We start from the raw sequence: 17361 nt of genomic DNA on the forward strand, positions 1-17361 counted from the left end.
TGTCAGGTCCTCTCCTCCCAGTGATCACTTAGACTATACATTGTAACCAGGGGCGGACTGACCATTTGGAAACTCGGACACTGCCCGAGGGCCGGGGTCAGTAGGGGGCCCCATGAGATTCCCCTGGTACCTTTTTCATAGGCTTTTTTTAGTTTGGGCAAGGACACAGGAGCCCCATAATCCCTTATTGCCCGGGGGCCCCATAAGTTGTCAGTCCGCCCCTGATTGTAACATTGTAGCAAGTCACTAGGTGACAAGCTGCAGTAGGGGCCGATCTGTGTAAGACATTTTGTGAACACTGCCAAAAACGAAATAGACACAAAGATTTACAGTACATGACTGTGTCGACTCAGTGCCAGTAGCTCAGCCCAGGAAGTAGACAGTAGTCCTAATTGATGCCTAAACAAAGATGGTGCTGTTCTTCTGGAGAGAAAGGCAAGTGTCAGGGGGAGTACTGTGATCTCTTGGAGATGTAATAAATACCTGGAAGTGTTAAAACAACACATTACTGGCTTAACATGGAAATGTATGTGATGCTAGGTCTACTTTAATAGATTTTACAATGAATGTCTTTGTTTAAAGCCCACAAGACAATAAGGCTCCATGTACACGGGACACTTCTGAATGATGGAAACTGACTGCTGGAAAACGTAGGTTAAAAAACGTCAGTTTAGCCACATGTGCATACCAGCATTTATGAGTGTTTGCATTAAGAAGCGTTTTTTTTTAAGATAACCTCAAACTTTCCAAAATGCCCAGAATGTACTTAAAAACAGTAAAAAATTAACTATTTCAGACATTTTGAGAGAAATAGAGAGAGCAGAAGCAGAGAGAGCAGTATTTGTTGAGATTAGGTTTTTTTGTGGTGTTTGGATGTGTTCCGGCTCATTTCTATGCAGAAATCAATGCAGCAGTGTAACATATTTGTTTTCATACAAAACCTCAAAGTATGGTGTACCGGGTCCATTTGAGTACCGGTGAAACGATTTGCATGCATTTTTCATGATGAAAAAAGGCTCTGGACAGCATCTGGATATGGAAGAGTTAAAAAAAATTTCAAACGCCTAAAAATGTGTTTAGGCACATTTACCAGCGTTTTGCATTTGAAACGCTGATAAAAATCTACTGCTTAATGCAAGTTTTCTGCGTTCAAAAAGACGACTGTTAGCCAGGGGCAGACTGACCATTCGAGCACTCGGGCACTGCATCGGGGGCCCGGGGTCAGTAGGAGGCCCCATGTAATGCCCCTGGTACTTTTTTTTTTTTTTTTTTCTTTTATAGGCTTTTTTGAGTTTGGGCAAGGACACAGGGGCCCTATGATCCCCTATTGCCCGGGGGCCCCATGAGTTGTCAGTCCGCCCCTGCTGTTAACTCAGATGCCTATAAATGACGATGTGTACATGGACACATAGGAAAACATTAGGGAGAGTTCAGGGGCTGCTGAAAAAACGCTGAACAGCTCCTAAACGTGAGTTTATCAGCTGCAGTGTACATGAACGCTAATTAATAAACACTGATGTGAAAATAAAAAAATGAAAATATATATAAAAAAAGCGTTTTATGCAGTTGATAATGCATTTTCCAGGGACAGATTGGAGCCAGCAAGGAGCTGGAATCCAGAGGTGGTTGGCAATCCCAGGCAGTGTATGTCTATGGATAGCAGTACCTGGTGCATTGCCATTAACACCTCCCATAGACCTGTACAGTTACCGTCTCTCCATCCTGTTTCCAACGGCTTACCTACCTAATCCGGTATTAAACATAATTGCAGATCCTGCTCCCCTCCCCTTCCTACGGGATTTCCAAAGCTCCTCTTTCTTTTGCCAGCCTATTTTTATGGAATGCATTTACAAGCATAGTTCTGTGAATGTTAAATATCAAGCCAATTTTTTTTTATTTTGCCTTCCCTGGTCCCCCCCCCCATCAACATTTTTAAATGAAACATTTATGTTCTCATTACATACTTTATTTTTGGACCTTGTGATATCATCACTGGGTCTCTTTGCTTCTCTATGCAGTGAAGGCAGATCATAACTGGTGCAAGCTGCCGGCAGGGTGCTGTACATAGCTTCCTGAAGACAGCACCCTGTCCCCTTGTTCTTCTCCAAAGCCCTCAGCAGTGGGAGGAGTTATGCAAATATCAAAATGCCTTCATGGGTGGGTGTAAGTCTGGAGAAGTGGGCATTTCTGGGCAAGGTCGTTGCATGCAGTCAATGCCCGCATGTGATACTAAGCCTCTATGATTGAAAGAACTGAGATCCAATGAATGAAAGGAGCGGTTCAGGAACAATCAAGCAGGGAGTAAAGAACTAGATCAGTGATCTCCAAACTGGGACTTTGGGCTGGATGTGGCCCTTTGCTTTCCATTTTGTGGCTCTTGAGATGCTATTCTACCAACTGACACCAATGATGGGGCACCATTCCGTTTACTGACACCATCAATGGGGCACTATTTCTCCCATTAAAACCAATGATGGGGCATTTTTTAACCTCAGTGGCCACAGTCCTTCCCCCCCCCCTAAAGTCTGAAGGACAATAAACTGGCCCTTACCTTAGAACAAGGGTGGGCAACTGTGGCCCTCCAGCTGTTGGTGAACTACAAGTCCCATCATGCCTCTGCCTTTGGGAGTCATGTTTGTAACTGTCAGTTTTGCAATGCCTCATTGTAGTTCTACAACAGCTGGAGGGCCACAGTTGCCCACCCCTGCCTTAGAATATTTGGAGACCCCTGGGTTACATGATGCTGGAAGTCCACCAGCTGGGACTGACTTACTGCAGCTTCTACTGTACATTGTGAATAGCTCCAGAGGCACTTTATAGATTCCTGTTAGGTGAAGCAACACAAAGCTCCATACTGGTGCGTTTCACCCAAAATTGGGCTACCCCTGGGGATTCCGCCTGATTTCGATGAAACGTGTCAGAGAAGAAGGTCTCAAATGGTGTTGTTTGTTTTGAACAATAAAGCTTCACACAAAGTATTTTACAGTGTGTCACCGACTTTGGGCACCTAGCTGACCAAGAAGGTGAATGGGCGTTGGGAGTGGTAGATAACTTTTTTGAATGTTTGTGGTTGAGCATGATGGTCGATGAAGGACAATTGTTACAAATGTGGCCAGCATCATTCATTACTTGTTCATCCAAATTTTTGAAGAACAAATTTTCACCTTGTGTACTTATTTTCCGCAGCTCTTGAAGACTCCTGGATATTATTTCTCTGGAGGAAACATGGAAACTGTGGTTTGGGAGTGTGGTTAGCACCTGGGAATCCGTAAGGGAGAAATATGAACCTGCGACTAAGAAGGAAACCAAGTGCTCCCAGTCTTCTGACCGCTGGGAATGTGTCGGAAATCCCTCTATGATCAATGCGTACTGGAAGCCCCGTCACAAGAGCCGTCCATCCATGGGACTGTGGAGGACAGCTAGGATTTAAAGGACACTATGGCTCCGTATGGATCCAGCATGGCTGCCTACTCCAACTACTTTTGGATGATTTTTGTTCTTGTCCAAGGAGCCATGGGACACAGCCTGTTTGCTTGTGAGCCCATTACACTAAGAATGTGTCAGGACCTCCCGTACAATACCACCTTCATGCCCAATCTCCTCAACCACTACGACCAGCAGACCGCAGCTCTCGCCATGGAGGTGAGTTTGTTTCTTTTTCAAAGAAAATGTCCTGCTTGTGTCTTGTTGATTCGTAACACTTAAAGTGGACCTGTATTTTAAATCAGACTTTCTCAATCTTTCTAATGTAAGAAAACCTTTGAAATAACTTTCAGGCCTCAGGGAACCCCTGCTAATAATTACTATATCTACACCTCATGGTACACGGAGGTCAGTGGGAAGAATGCTCCTTACATTGGTGGTCAATGAAAAGAATGTACTTACATTGGTGATAGGTGGGAAGAATGTTCCTTACATTGGTGATCGGTGGGAAGAATGTCCCTTACATTGGTGGTCAACGAAAAGAATGTACTTACATTGGTGATCGGTGGGAAGAATGTTCCTTACATTGGTGATCGGTGGGAAGAATGTTCCTTACATTGGTGGTCAGTGGGTAGTATTTAACTTACAATGGTCATTGGGAAGAGTGTTCCTTACATTGGTAGTCAGTGGGAAAATTGCTCCTTACATTAATGATCAGTGGGAAGAATGTTCCTTTTATTGAAGGTCGGTGGGAAGAATGTCCCTTACATTGGTGATCAATAGGAAGAATGATCCTTACATTGGTGATCAGTGGGAAGAATGCTCCTTATATTGGTGATCAGTGGGAAGAATGTTCCTTACATAGGTGATCAGTGGGAACAATGCTCCTTACATTGGTGATCAGTGGGAAGAATGTTCCTTACATTGGTGATCAGTGAGAAGAATGCCCCTTACATTGGTAATCAGTGGGAAGAATGTTCCTTACATTGGTGATCAGTGGGAAGAATGTCCTTTACATTGGTGATCAGTGGGAAGAATGTCCTTTACATTGGTGATCAGTGGGAAGAATGTTCCTTACATTGGTGATCAGTGGGAAGAATGTTCCTTACATTGGTGATCAGTGGGAAGAATGTTCCTTACATTGGTGATCGGTGGGAAGAATGTTCCTTACATTGGTGATTGGTTGGAAGAATGTTCCTTACATTGGTGGTCAGTGGGAAGAATGCTCCTTAAATTGGTGATCAGTGGGAAGAATGTTCCTTACATTGGTGATCAGTGGGAAGAATGCTCCTTACATTGGTGATCAGTGGGAAGAATGCTCCTTACATTGGTGATCAGTGGGAAGAATGCTCCTTACATTAGTGATCAGTGGGAAAAACGCTCCTTATATTGGTGGTCAGTGGGAAGAATGTTCCTTACATTGGTGATCAGTAGGAAGAATGTTCCTTACATTGGTGATCAGTGGGAAGAATGTTCCTTACATTGGTGATCAGTGGGAAGAATGTTCCTTACATTGGTGATCAGCGGGAAGAATGTTCCTTACATTGGTGATCAGTGGGAAGAATGTTCCTTACATTGGTGATCAGTGGGAAGAATGTTCCTTACATTGGTGATCAGTGGGCAGAACGCTCCTTGCATTGGAGGTCAATGGAAAGAATGTACTTACAGTTGCAAGAAAAAGTATGTGAACCCCTTGGGATTACGTGGAGTTTTGCATGAATTGGGCATAAAATGTGCTCTGAACGTCATCTAAGTCACAACAATAGAAGAACACAGTCTGCTGAACATAATACTACACAAACATTAGATGTTGCCATGGTTTAATTGCAGATAACATGTAAACATTCACAGTGCAGGGAGGAAAAAGTATGTGAACCTTTGGACTTAATAACTGGTTGACCCTCCTTTGGCAGCAATAACCTCAACCAAACGTTTCCTGTAGTTGCAGATCAGACCTGCACAACGATCTGGAGTAATTTTGGACCACTCCTCTTCACAAAACTGTTTCAGTGTAGCAATATTCTTGGGATGTCTGGTGTGAATCGCTCTCTTAAGGTCATGCCACAGCATTTCAATCGGGTTGAGGTCAGGACTCTGACTGGGCCACTCCAGAAGGCGTATTCTGTGCTGCTGCAGCCATTGTTTTGTTGAATTACTTGTATGCTTTGGGTCATTGTCCTGTTGCATCACCCATCCTCTGCAGAGCTTCAGTTGGCGGACAGATGGTCGTACGTTTTCCTGCAAAATGTCTTGATAAACTCTGGAATTCATTTTCCCATCAATGACAACAATTCGTCCAGGCCCTGAGGCAGCAAAGCAGCCCCAAACCATGATGCTCCCTCCACCGTGTTTTACAGTGGGGATGAGGTTTTGATGTTGGTGTGCTGTGCCTTTTTTTCTCCACACATAGTGTTGTGTGTTCTTCCCAAACAACTCAATCTTGGTTTCATCTGTCCACAGTATATTTTGCCAGTAGTGCTGTGGAACATCCAGGTGCTCTTTTGCAAACTTCAAACGTGCTGCAATATTCTTTTTGGACAGCAATGGCTTCCTCCGTGGTGTCCTCCCATGTACTCCATTCTTGTTTAGTGTTTTCCTTATTGTAGATGTGTCAACAAAAATGTTAGCATGTGCCAGAGATTTCTGTAGGTCTTTAGCTGACACTCTGGGATTCTTCTTTACCTCATGCAGCATTCTGCACTGTGCTCTTGCAGTCATTTTTACAGGACGACCACGCCTAGGGAGAGTAGCAACAGTGCTAAACTTTCTCCATTTGTACACAGTCTGTCTTACCGTGGACACATGAACATCAAGGCTTTTGGAGATACTTTTGTAACCCTTTCCAGCTTCTTGCAAGTCAACAATTCTTGATCGTAGGTCTTCTGAGAGCTCTTTTCTGTGAGGCATGGTTCACATCAGACAGTGCTTCTTGAAACCAGTAAACCCAAAACAGGTGTGTGTTTTTTAAGGGCAGGACAGCTGTCAGCAACACATCCAATATCATCACACTATTTTTAGTCAAGGTTGGCTCACTCCTGGCTCCAATTAGCTCTGGGAGAAGTCATTAAGCTAGGGCCTCACATACTTTTTCCTCTCTGCACTGTGAATGTTTACATGTTATGTGCAATTAAACCATGGCAACATCTAATGTTTGTGTAGTATTATGTTCAGCAGACTGTGTTCTTCTATTGTTGTGACTTAGATGACGTTCAGAGCACATTTTATGCCCAATTCATGCAAAACTCCACGTAATCCCAAGGGGTTCACATACTTTTTCTTGCAACTGTACATTGGTGGTCAATGGGAGAAGGAGGAGGACACACTGAAGGAGCTCTCCCTGAGAACCAGCGTTTTCAAGCCTGGGCCTTGCCTGCTAGCTTGGCCCAGGAACCATGCCTGATCCAGGGGGAGGCCCTGGGAGGGATTCCCCTGATGAGACCGGGCCTAGTGAGGAGGAGGAGGTGGAGGACCTGACTGTGGGTCCCAGCCCTGGTGAGGATGTCAATGTCTTCAGGCAGAAGATTACTGATAGATTGGTGACTATTGGAAGAGCTGAGGAGAAACTTATTGTGTTAAAATCTGAACACAAATCCTTCAGAGCCAAATACTGCCAGGCCTGGAGCAAGAACAGATTGGGCATGAAGCCAGCGCTCCAGCACATGGAGGATAAAGTAAAGAGACAATCTTTATTATTAGAAAAGCTGAAAACAAGAAGTGGAGCATTTAAAGAAAAGTTTGATAATGAGAGGAGATTTGCCAGCCAGACATCAGTGAGCTCTGTGGATCAGCAGCCTCAGGTAATGGATGACCCGGCTCCATCTACATCAGCGTCTCTCCCCCCATGTCAGGCTGTGGAATCACCAGTGGCAACCAGCCAGGGGGTTGAGGGTGAGTATGGAACCTTGAGGTTCATCCAGCACATGGAGTCACCCCTGAGAGCAGACAAGTTTGCCTTCACTGATGACCCTGCAGAAGTCCCTGAGGATGGACAGAGGAGGTTCAGAGCAGCAAAGCCAAGACTGGTGGAGAGATCCCAGTACACCAACATGGCTGCTTCCAGCATGTCTGCCCCACCTGCTGTGGTGAGTACTGCGGATGAGGAGCTCTGCAAGCAGCCTGCTGTGGAGGAATCCTCATCCAACCTGGAGGAAAAATCCCTGGCAGAGAGGTCTCCATACCATCAGGGGAATGTGGGTGAACCTGCACCAAGCACCCCACAGATGGAAATTGTTGCTGCTGTTCCTGCTGAGACCAGTAGTCCCTCCAAAGGCAAGATGGCTGCCACCTGCAGAGAGACTGTTTCACCTGAGCTCCCAGGTGCTCCAGAGCTGATTGATGCTGGTGGGGGAGGGGAGCAGCACACTGCACAACATGGAGAGCAAACAGCACACATGGATGTCTCACTTGTTGCTGTGTCTGAACATCGAATCCACTCCTGGGCTGAGTGTCCTTTCTTGGAGCAAGAGATGACTCCTGGAGCTTCTATGGTTGCAGCAGTGAGTGCGGACATTGCTGTGAAGTCTATGACTGTTGAGACTGGTAAAGCAATGGATGTGTTGGTGGTGGGTGGAGGTGAAGGGGTTAACATTGCTGATAAGACTAAAAATTACATTTCTCCCCCTGCTGAGCAGAGAGAGGATACACCATCCAATCCCGGATCTGTGCAATCGGTATCTGCTAGAGTTGCACCAGACGCTCCCAGACACACAAATATTTCTGCTGCTGGGAGGATTGGGGGGAGCTATGCCTCTGTTTTGGGGAGTCGCACCAAGGGGGGTGGTGGTAGTGTTGGGAATGCTAATGGTCACAATTTGGGGAGGTTTGGTGGTGGGATGGTTGGTGGGGTCAGGAGAAGGAATGTTGTACAGTTGAAGTGGGAGGGGGAAGGGAACCCACCAGTAAGGGGAAGGGTGGCGGAGTTGATTCTAGAGATGGGGTTTAAAGCCTGTGATGTGTTTGCATTGATCTGCCCAGTAGGCAGCTATGAATACGATTTGTCATTTGTAAAACCTGAAGGCCTGGACCTGTTTTGGGAGAGATATTGGAGGTGCAGGAGCCTTCAGCAGTGGAAAGGTTTGGTGGCAAAGGTTGTTTCCAGACAGCCTTTGATAAAATCGGTGACAATCCTGGTCCGGAATGAATCTATACCAGAGGCTGATTTAGTAGTTTGGCTACGCCGACATGGTGAGGTCCTCACCCCACTGCGGAAGGTCCTGGATGAGCATAGGATATGGACAGGGGCCTGGACGGTGTCAGTGCAATTGAGGGTGCTGGGCAATGTGGTTCAGCATCTTCCCTGCTCAGCCTTTCTGGGGAGGGATAGGCTGACCATTTTCTATCAAGGTCAGCCTAAAGTTTGTAACAAATGCGGAGAGAAAGGCCATTTTGCATCGTCCTGCACCATCAAGAAGTGCTCACTGTGCCAGGATTTTGGCCATTTGGCCAAAGAATGCACCGAGATTCGGTGTAATTTGTGCCAGCAGCTGGGTCATCCATACAGTCTGTGCCCAGAGGCACTACACAACCTGCCAGGACTGGAGGCTGAGCTGCAGAGGCTGGATAAAGAGGATGAGGCAGCTGATGCTAGGGAGGAAACTGTTGTTGCCCCTCCTGTGTCTGTTCCGTCTGTTGTGTCAGATTGTGTTTTCCCCGGTAATGTCACCCCTGAGTCTGTCCCTCCTGTTCCTATGGTACGTAGATCCTCCAGACTGGCGGAAGCTGCTGGGGGGGCTGGTTTAGTGGATCTTCCCTCTCGGCCTACTCCACCTCCGGTACCTGTCCCCCGTCAGCACAAACGTGGTCAGGAGGTTGTGGGGGTGCCGGATGGGGGTGGAGCCGATGGGGCTCAGGGAGGGGTATCCATGTCCCATGTCTCACCTCCTGCTGGGGGGATTCGGCTGATGAGGGGTGGGAGAGGGTGAAGGAGAAGAGGAAGAAGAAGAAGAGGAGGATGAGAAGAGCTGTCCTCTCTTCCTCAGAATCAGATCCAGGAGGGGTCCCTCTTGGCAATACTTTTTCAGTTTTGTCAGGTGATGAGATGGTATCGGATATATCCATTTCTCTATCATCTATGGATGAGGGGGAGTCGCATACTCTGAAGAGAGCTGTTTCGGGTGATGAGAGTGTGGTAGAGGTTAAGAAACGACTACCCCAATCATCCTGATGGCAGTTTCCACTCTGTTAAAGGTGGTGACCATTAATGTCGCCAGCATTAAATCTGCAAGAGCTCGTGATACGGCCTTATTTTTGCTCAGCGAGTTTGATGCTGAGATTTTATTTTTGCAAGAGACCTGGCTCAATACATTGGCCGATGTCTATCTAGCAAAAAGGGAGTGGAGATGTGGTCCCTCCTTTTGGTCTCTTGCGGCTGAACCTTGCAGCGGAGTTGCGGTCCTTTTTAAAACCGATATGGTAACTTGCCGGCGGGTAATTGAGGTAGAAATGGGGAGATGCATGGTCTTAGACGTCTCTGTTAGGGGGCAGGACCTGCGCCTGATCAATATCTATGGACCCCAGTCAAAATGGGGCAGGAAATGCCTCCTCACAAAGATCAAGCCCTTCCTTTTTACGTCCCAGCAGGTTGTCTTTGGAGGTGACTTTAACACCATAATTAGGCCTGAAGACAGGAGAGGCTCCATAGACAGGCTGGGTTATGATAGCGTTTTTCTCAGAGATTTGGTTAGACAGGCAGGCCTGGTAGATGTGCACATTAAGCACTGCCCTGGCAGCACGGGGTTCACATTTCAGAGAGGGAATAGTCAGAGCAGGATAGACAGGTTTTTTTTGAAGGAGAACTCTGCTTTCTCGGCTCCTGAGTTGAAGGCGGTGGAGTTCTCTGACCACTGTATGCTGTCTGTGACTCTGAATGCCTCGGACACTCCACCCAGGGGAAGGGGTGTCTGGAAACTGAATTCGGCTCTCCTGGAAGATGTAGAGGTAAGACAATCCTTTGAGGATTTTTTTCAGGCACATGTTTCTATTCTGGACTTTTGAAGCACTAAGTCAGAGTGGTGGGAGCTTGTGAAACAAAGGGCGATTGGACTTTTCAAGGCCATAAGTAAGAAGAAGCAGCTTGGTATGTATATTGCCTACCAGCATTTGCGGAGGAAGCTTGATCGTCTTGTCTCGTATGGAGGAGATCCAGGGGAGATCTCTGAAGTGAAGCTTCTTCTTAGGAAGTGTCAATACGACCGGCATGCCTCCTTGGTTCTGGAGAGGGATTATGGGAAATATCACTCACCTGATCCTTACCAGAACTGTAAGCAAGGCATAGCAATTAAGACGGTCATTGGCCTGAAAGACAGTACAGGTTCCCTGATAAAGTCCAGATCAGGGATCTTGGAGATCTTTGGGTCATATTATGCAGACCTCCTGGGAAGAAAGGACCTTAGCCGGGACAGGATGGAAAGCTTTCTGGATTCTACTCCAGGATTGGGAAATGGTGCATTGCTTTTGATGAATTTGACAGAACCAATTTCAGCAGATGAGGTAGTTCATGCTATAGACAAGCTGGCTACCAAAAAATCGCCTGGGCCAGATGGATTGACAGCTGAATTTTACAAGTGTTTTAAGTCCATTCTGGCTCCCTTTTTAGCGGAGGTTTTTAACAGCTGTCTAGAAGAGGGTTCGCTCCCTCCCTCCATGAGGCAATCCGCTGTGATTCTTCTGTCAAAAGGTAAAGACCCCTCAATGATTGAGAACTGGCGCCCCATCAGTCTTCTCAATGTTGATAGAAAGATCTTGGCAAAGATTCTTTTTTGGCGCTTGTCGTCAGTAGCAGGCGATTTGTTGTCCAGCCATCAGCACTGTTCGGTCCAAGGTAGAAGTACCTTTTCAGCAGTTTTGGCTATCCGGGAGGCTTTGGAACGATGCAGGGCTGCTGGATGGAGAAAGTACTTGCTGGCATTGGATCAGGCAAAAGCTTTTGATCGAGTGAATCATGAATATCTGTGGTTGCTGCTTGGTAGATACGGCCTGCAGGGGAGGTTTATAGATTGGCTGAAGACATTATATAAAGGGGCTGAGAGCTTCCCACTTGTTAATGGTTGGGTTGGGCGGCCTTTTGAGGTTGGCTCTGGTGTGCGCCAGGGATGTCCTTTGAGCCCCCTGCTATATGCTTTCGCAATCGACCCCTTTGTAAGAAGGCTAGAGGGCGCATCGTTGTGCGGGGTGCCTCTGGGCATTGCTGGTGTGCCGCCTTTGAAGGTCGTTGCCTATGCTGATGATGTGTCTGTTATTATCTCTGGGACTGAGGAGGCGCAGGAGGTGGTCTCTGTGATAGAGCAGTACACGGAGGCTTCTGGCTCTAAAGTCAACCATGAAAAGAGTGAAGTTTTCTGGATGGGTGAGGAGGGTGAAAGCTTCGAACGTCCGGATGCCTTCCCAGAGCCCCAGCAGGAAATTAAAATTTTGGGCATCAAATTTGGTCCTGGTGACTATGGTCATCGAAACTGGGAAAGCAGGTTGGTAGCTGCCAATGCCAAAGTAGCAAGCTGGAAGAGATGGAGGCTTTCCTTGAGAGAGAGGGTTGACTTGATCAAAACTTACCTGATCCCGATCTTTTTATATGTCAGCTTCGTCTGTATCTTGCCAGTATCTCTCTATGCACGGGTCTACAGCTGTTTTTTCCAACTGTTATGGGGAAACAGGCTGAACCTGATCAAACGCAATGTAACTTACCTGTCCAGGCGGGAGGGTGGCCTAGGAATGGTCAACCCGATAGTTTTCTTTTCTTTGCTCTTTTTAAAGTACAATCTTGGTAATATGTTAGCAGAGACCCCGCCGGGATGGGTGGGTATTTTTCAGTCTTGGTTTAGGCCTTTTCTGCATTGCTGGGAAGATGGCGGGCCAGTGAAAAGTCTGAGAGTCCGACATGGCAAGCTCCCGGCTTATGTTGCCCCGTGTCTGAAAATACTTCGGCAGTGGCAGGTGACAGTGGAGGATATCAGGTCCCTTCCCAGGAAGCTTCTGGGGGAGAGGATTTTGGCTTCTGCTTTCAGTGTGTCACTGGCCTTAAAGGATTGCCCAGGCTCCGTAATGAGGGAGGGATTGCGTTTAATTAACTTGGAGAGAATCCCTTTGAAGTTTAGGGATCAAGCCTGGCTCGCTTTCCATGGAAGGCTCTATGTGAGAGGGAACCTGAAGCACCGCCCTGTGGATGATCGAGATTGTCCTAGAGCAGAGTGTGTTGGTAAGGTGGAGTCTATGGACCACTTTCTGCTCCTGTGTCCCTTTAACATAGAGGTGTATAAAAGGGTGGGGAGGGTTCTGGGCATCCCCTTTCTCTATCGCATGAGTTATACAGAGTGGGTGTACGGGGCATTCCCAGCTCACTGGGACTTTGATTTGGATACACTTTTTCTAGTTAGTATAGTTGTCCGTTACTTCACATGGAACGCACGGTGTCAGATTACCATCCGGAAGAAAGTCCTCCCTGTAGAGGTGGTGGTGCACGATATTCTGGGTGAGGTTGGGAAGATTCGGGGTCTTGAGAAGGGCAGGGAGCCTCGGGCGGTCTGGATAAGGGCGTGGAGGAATATCAGACCTGCCTTTGGTGAACTGTCCATCTCTGGGTAAGGGGGTCTTTCCTTATGCTGTTCTTTTCACTCCCGTAGTTTTTGTTGATTAAGATCTTTTTTGAAGAAGGGCTGCATGCATAAGGGGGGCGGGGTGGTTTCTTGACCTCACAGGTTTGATGTATGGTGTAGTGATGTGAGTGGTAGTACGTTTTATTTCCCCAATTATGTCATGTTCATTTCTGAGACGTTTGCTTTTGTCTGACGGCAGATTTTGCTATGTTTATTTTCGTTTTGCTGTAAATATATATAATTTTTTTATATTCTGTATAATATTTTATGTTTATTGATTGCGAGACTTTTAATAAAGAAAAATTGGGAAGAATGTCCTTTTACATTTCTTGTTAATAGGAAGAATACCCACTATACAGAGTCTCTCCACCTGACTGGAGTGCATTTCAGGGACTGGGGGGCATTGTTGGACACTGTTGGGGGCAGGGGGAACTGTGGGGGGGTTCTGGAGGTCTCCCCTTTTAGACTGGGGTGCACTAGAGGGACTGGGGGTGGGGATTGTAGGATACCGTTGGAGGTTGGGAGTGCTACGGGGACTGGAGGTCTCTCTAGAAGACTGAAGTGCACTGCAGGGGTTGGGGGCATTATGGGACATTGTTGGAGGCTGGAGGCACTCTGGGGTGCCAGAGGTCTTCCCAGTACACTGGAGAGCATTACAGGGATGGGGGAGGAGAATTGTAGGATACGGTTGAAGGCTGGGGGTATTGTGGGGTGCTGAAGGGCATTGTGGGACACTGTTGGGGGCAGGGTTAACTGTGGGGGAGGGGGATTCTGGAGGTCTCCCCTGGAGACTGGGGTGCACTACAGGAACTGGGGGTGGGGATTGCAGGATACCGTTGGAGACTGTGACTGCTACGGGGAATGAAGGTCTCTCTAGAAGACTGAAGTGCACTGCAGGGGTTGGGGGGCATTATGGGACATTGTTGGAGGCTGGAGGCACTTTGGGGTGCTAGAGGTCTTCCCAGGAGACTGGAGTGCATTACAGGGATGGGGGAGGAGAATTGTAGGATACTGTTGAAGGCTGGGGGTACTGTGGGGGCTGGAGGTGTCTCTAGGAGAGTGGAGTGCACTGCATGGGTTAGGGGGCATTGTGGGACACCGATGGAGGCTGTGGATGTTGTGAGGGGCTGGAGGCTCTGCAGCAAGCTAGGGGGCAGTGCAGGGGGCTGGGAGACACTGTGGGAGGTTGGGGGCACTGTGGGGGCTTAGGGCTCTTAGGGGACAATGTGGGACGTTGAGGGAAACTGCTGGCCGCTATGGGAGCTGTGAAGCACTGAGGGAGGTTAGGGGATCATCAGCTGGTTGGAGGCTGGAGTAGAAGGGAGGCTGCAGCCCAGAAGTGGGCCATGAACTGGTGATTGAGAACAACTTCCCTACATTTATCACCAGTTCAAGGAATTATTATCTCTAGCAGTATGTAGTCACTGTACAGGCAATGAGCAAGCAAGTTGCACGAAATCTGAAGTGTATGCTGAGGAAATTGTTCAGGCCGCTGGACATAATTTTTTGTTTCTATAGTGGAAGCTAAACTCCAGGATGAGGAAATGACTAAATGCAAGTGATACGTGTATTCTTACTTGGTGTGCTTTGTGTATTTCATCTGTGCAATAATCTAGTGTGAAAGCTTCCCTCTGCTGCTTTGCCAGCCCATTCATTTAAATGGGCCGCCTTTGTGAAACGCATGGTAATGCTCAGAAAAAAAAACACATGTGCTTTAACACACGACACCAAGGTCTGAATGGGCCCTAAATGAAGGGCTACAAAGAAGATTTGATAACCCGTCTTCATGGTATCCTTCTGTTTAGGGGCTGTTTCATGTCTTCGATGTTCCTAGGGGTGGAGATCTATAGAAACAGATGGAAGGAAATTGAAGCATCCTGCACCTGCGTCTCGGTGAATGTATAGCTGGGTGTGGGAGGGGGAAGAGTCCTGAGCCTTCCATGGGAGGTGGATGTGGAAAGACGGTTTGGTAGTGTGGTCTTACGCTCTTGAGCAGGATGGGATTATTCAGGTGTTAGATGCATGGACATGTTCCAGCGATTCACATCAAACACCGGAGTATGGGAAGTTCTGGGTCACCGAGTCCCTGTACCACCTGAGGCCTGATTTGGTTGGATGGCGATGACATTAGTTGGGTTTGCTAACTAATCTGAAGGGCCCCATGTCACTGAAGGCACACCATTAACCCAAAAAGGGCAGCTGGCTTTCACGTACAGTACATAGGAATATTTGAAAGTGGGTCCCTTCAGCATAGGGTAGCTGTCGGCAAATGGGCTGCGAATCTTGGCTATGCAACTGATTCCGGATATGTCTGCTTTGTGAATATGCTTTCTTCCCCCTATTTTAATTAAAAGTTGATCTGAAGAGCTTTCCTATTTGCACATACCCCATCAGAGGTAATATACTTCACATACAGTCCTTCCTTGTATATTGCTATTGGCAGAGCTGATATTGGTGGCGTTGCAATGACTATCATTGACAGAGGTAACTCTCGTTGTGACATCTCTCTCAGACCTTGCAGCAGTACAGAAATTGATTTATGGCCGGACCATCCCCAGGCTTTTTCCCCCATACTACACAAACCTGCTGTACAGTCCCTCCTTCAAAAGAGTGCCTCCTTACCAAGCCATAAAGGTTATCATAGAAAACATACATATCATTTAACCTCCCAGACCTTTTGTTTGATCTGGTTTGTCAAGCTCTTCTTGCCACTGACTGTTTCCAAGAGAAAGACGAGACCTGTTTTTAGAATGGTTAAGTGGTATCAGCAGCCATCCTGTCTGTTCTCCTAATGTAGTAGCTGTCTTTTAGTGAGTTAGTATGTATGTATGTATGTATGTATGTACAGTATGTGCCAGTGCAAGGGTTTAAGCTGGCCATAGGTTGGCCATGGAGGACAAGTTGGCCATAGGTTGGCCATGGAGGACAAGCTGGCCATGGGAGACACGCTAGCCATGGTTGGCCAGAATAGACAAGCTTGCCATGGTAGGCCATGAGAAACAGGTTGGCCATTGGGATAAGCTGGCCATGGGGGATAGGCTGGCCATAGTAGACAGGCTGGTCATGGTTGGCAATCAGAGACACAGTGGCCAGGGTTAGCCATGGGAGGCAGGCTGGACAGGGCTGGCCATGGTGGACAGGCTGACCACGGGGGACAAGCTTGGCCATGGGAGATAGGTTGGCCAGGGTAGACAAGCTCGCCATGGTAGGCCACAAGAAACAGGTTGACCTTTGGGATAAGCTGGCCATGGGGGGATAGGCTGGCCACAGTTGCCATGGTAAACAGGCTGGCCACAGTTGGCCATGGGGGACAGCCTGGCCACAGTTAACCATGGGAGACAGGTTGGCCATGGGGGACAACTGGCCATAGTAGACAGGCTGGTCATGGTTGGCAATTAGAGACACAGTGGCCAGGGTTAGCCTGTTTTTGGGATTGTGGAAACACACGGAGAACATGCAGACTCCGTGGCTAACCCTGGCCACCGTGTCTCTAATTGCCAACCATGACCAGCCTGTCTACTATGGCCAGTTGTCCCCCATGACCAACCTGTCTCCCATGGTTAACTGTGGCCAGGCTGTCCCCCATGGCCAACTGTGGCAATGAGGGACAGGCTGGCAATGGGGGACAGGCTGGCCATGGGGGACAAGCTTGGCCATGGGAGATTGGTTGGCCATGGGGAACAGGACCAAGCCCCCCTGCTGGGGATAGCGGGAGGAAACTGGAGTAACCACCGAGTACCCTAGCTGGGGAGAATATACAAACCCCATTCAGATAATATCATAGACCCCACAAAGGTCAATTTAGATTGAAGCCAATACTCTCCATATAATTTTTTTGTTCTGACTACGTGAGGAAATGCTAATGCTATGATGAAACCCACCAATACATGGAGGAAAAATATATATATAAACTCTATGCAAACTTAGAAATTCAGCCAGGAGCTTCAATGCTGTAAGGTCACCAAAGATGACCATTGATATACTGTAGGGTGGTGATTGGACAGTCCAGGCGACCTTCCAGCCTGTTTTTGGGATGGTGGAAAAACACGGAGAACATGCAGACTCCATGCTGTTAGTGGCTGTATTGGAAAGGGCATTATGCTAACCATTTGTTTAATAAAATACTAAAATATGCCCTGTGGGAAAAAAGAAACATTTTGAGGTGGACGACACATTACAGTTGGATTCTGGGTCCCCCTCTGTGTGCAGTGGTTCCATCCACCAGCTACTACATCACTACTGTGTTCTATAGTGATGTGGGGGGTTGGTGGAAAGAATCACAGCACACAGAGGGGGACTTGAAGTATTAGTTGAAGAAGAATTTTCAGCCAGTGCTATCTCATGATTACAG

At 47.5% G+C, this 17361-nt stretch overlaps 1 protein-coding gene across 2 annotated transcripts in view; it reads left to right on the top strand.

Annotated features, from left to right (window-relative positions):
* The window catches only part of FZD3 (frizzled class receptor 3), a 118508-nt gene that overhangs the window by 23291 nt on the left and 77856 nt on the right, over positions 1–17361 (top strand). For both annotated transcript variants that reach the window (XM_089688178.1, XM_089688179.1), the window contains exon 2: positions 3187–3642. In XM_089688178.1, coding sequence (XP_089544304.1) covers positions 3439–3642 — 204 coding nt within the window. In that variant the 5' untranslated portion in view covers positions 3187–3438. The remainder of the gene's footprint in view (positions 1–3186; positions 3643–17361) is intronic.

The sequence above is a fragment of the Staurois parvus genome, unplaced genomic scaffold (genome assembly GCF_062004578.1).
Source record: "Staurois parvus isolate SC_StPar_1 unplaced genomic scaffold, SC_StPar_1.0 ptg000448l, whole genome shotgun sequence".
Classification (NCBI taxonomy): Eukaryota; Metazoa; Chordata; class Amphibia; order Anura; family Ranidae; genus Staurois; species Staurois parvus.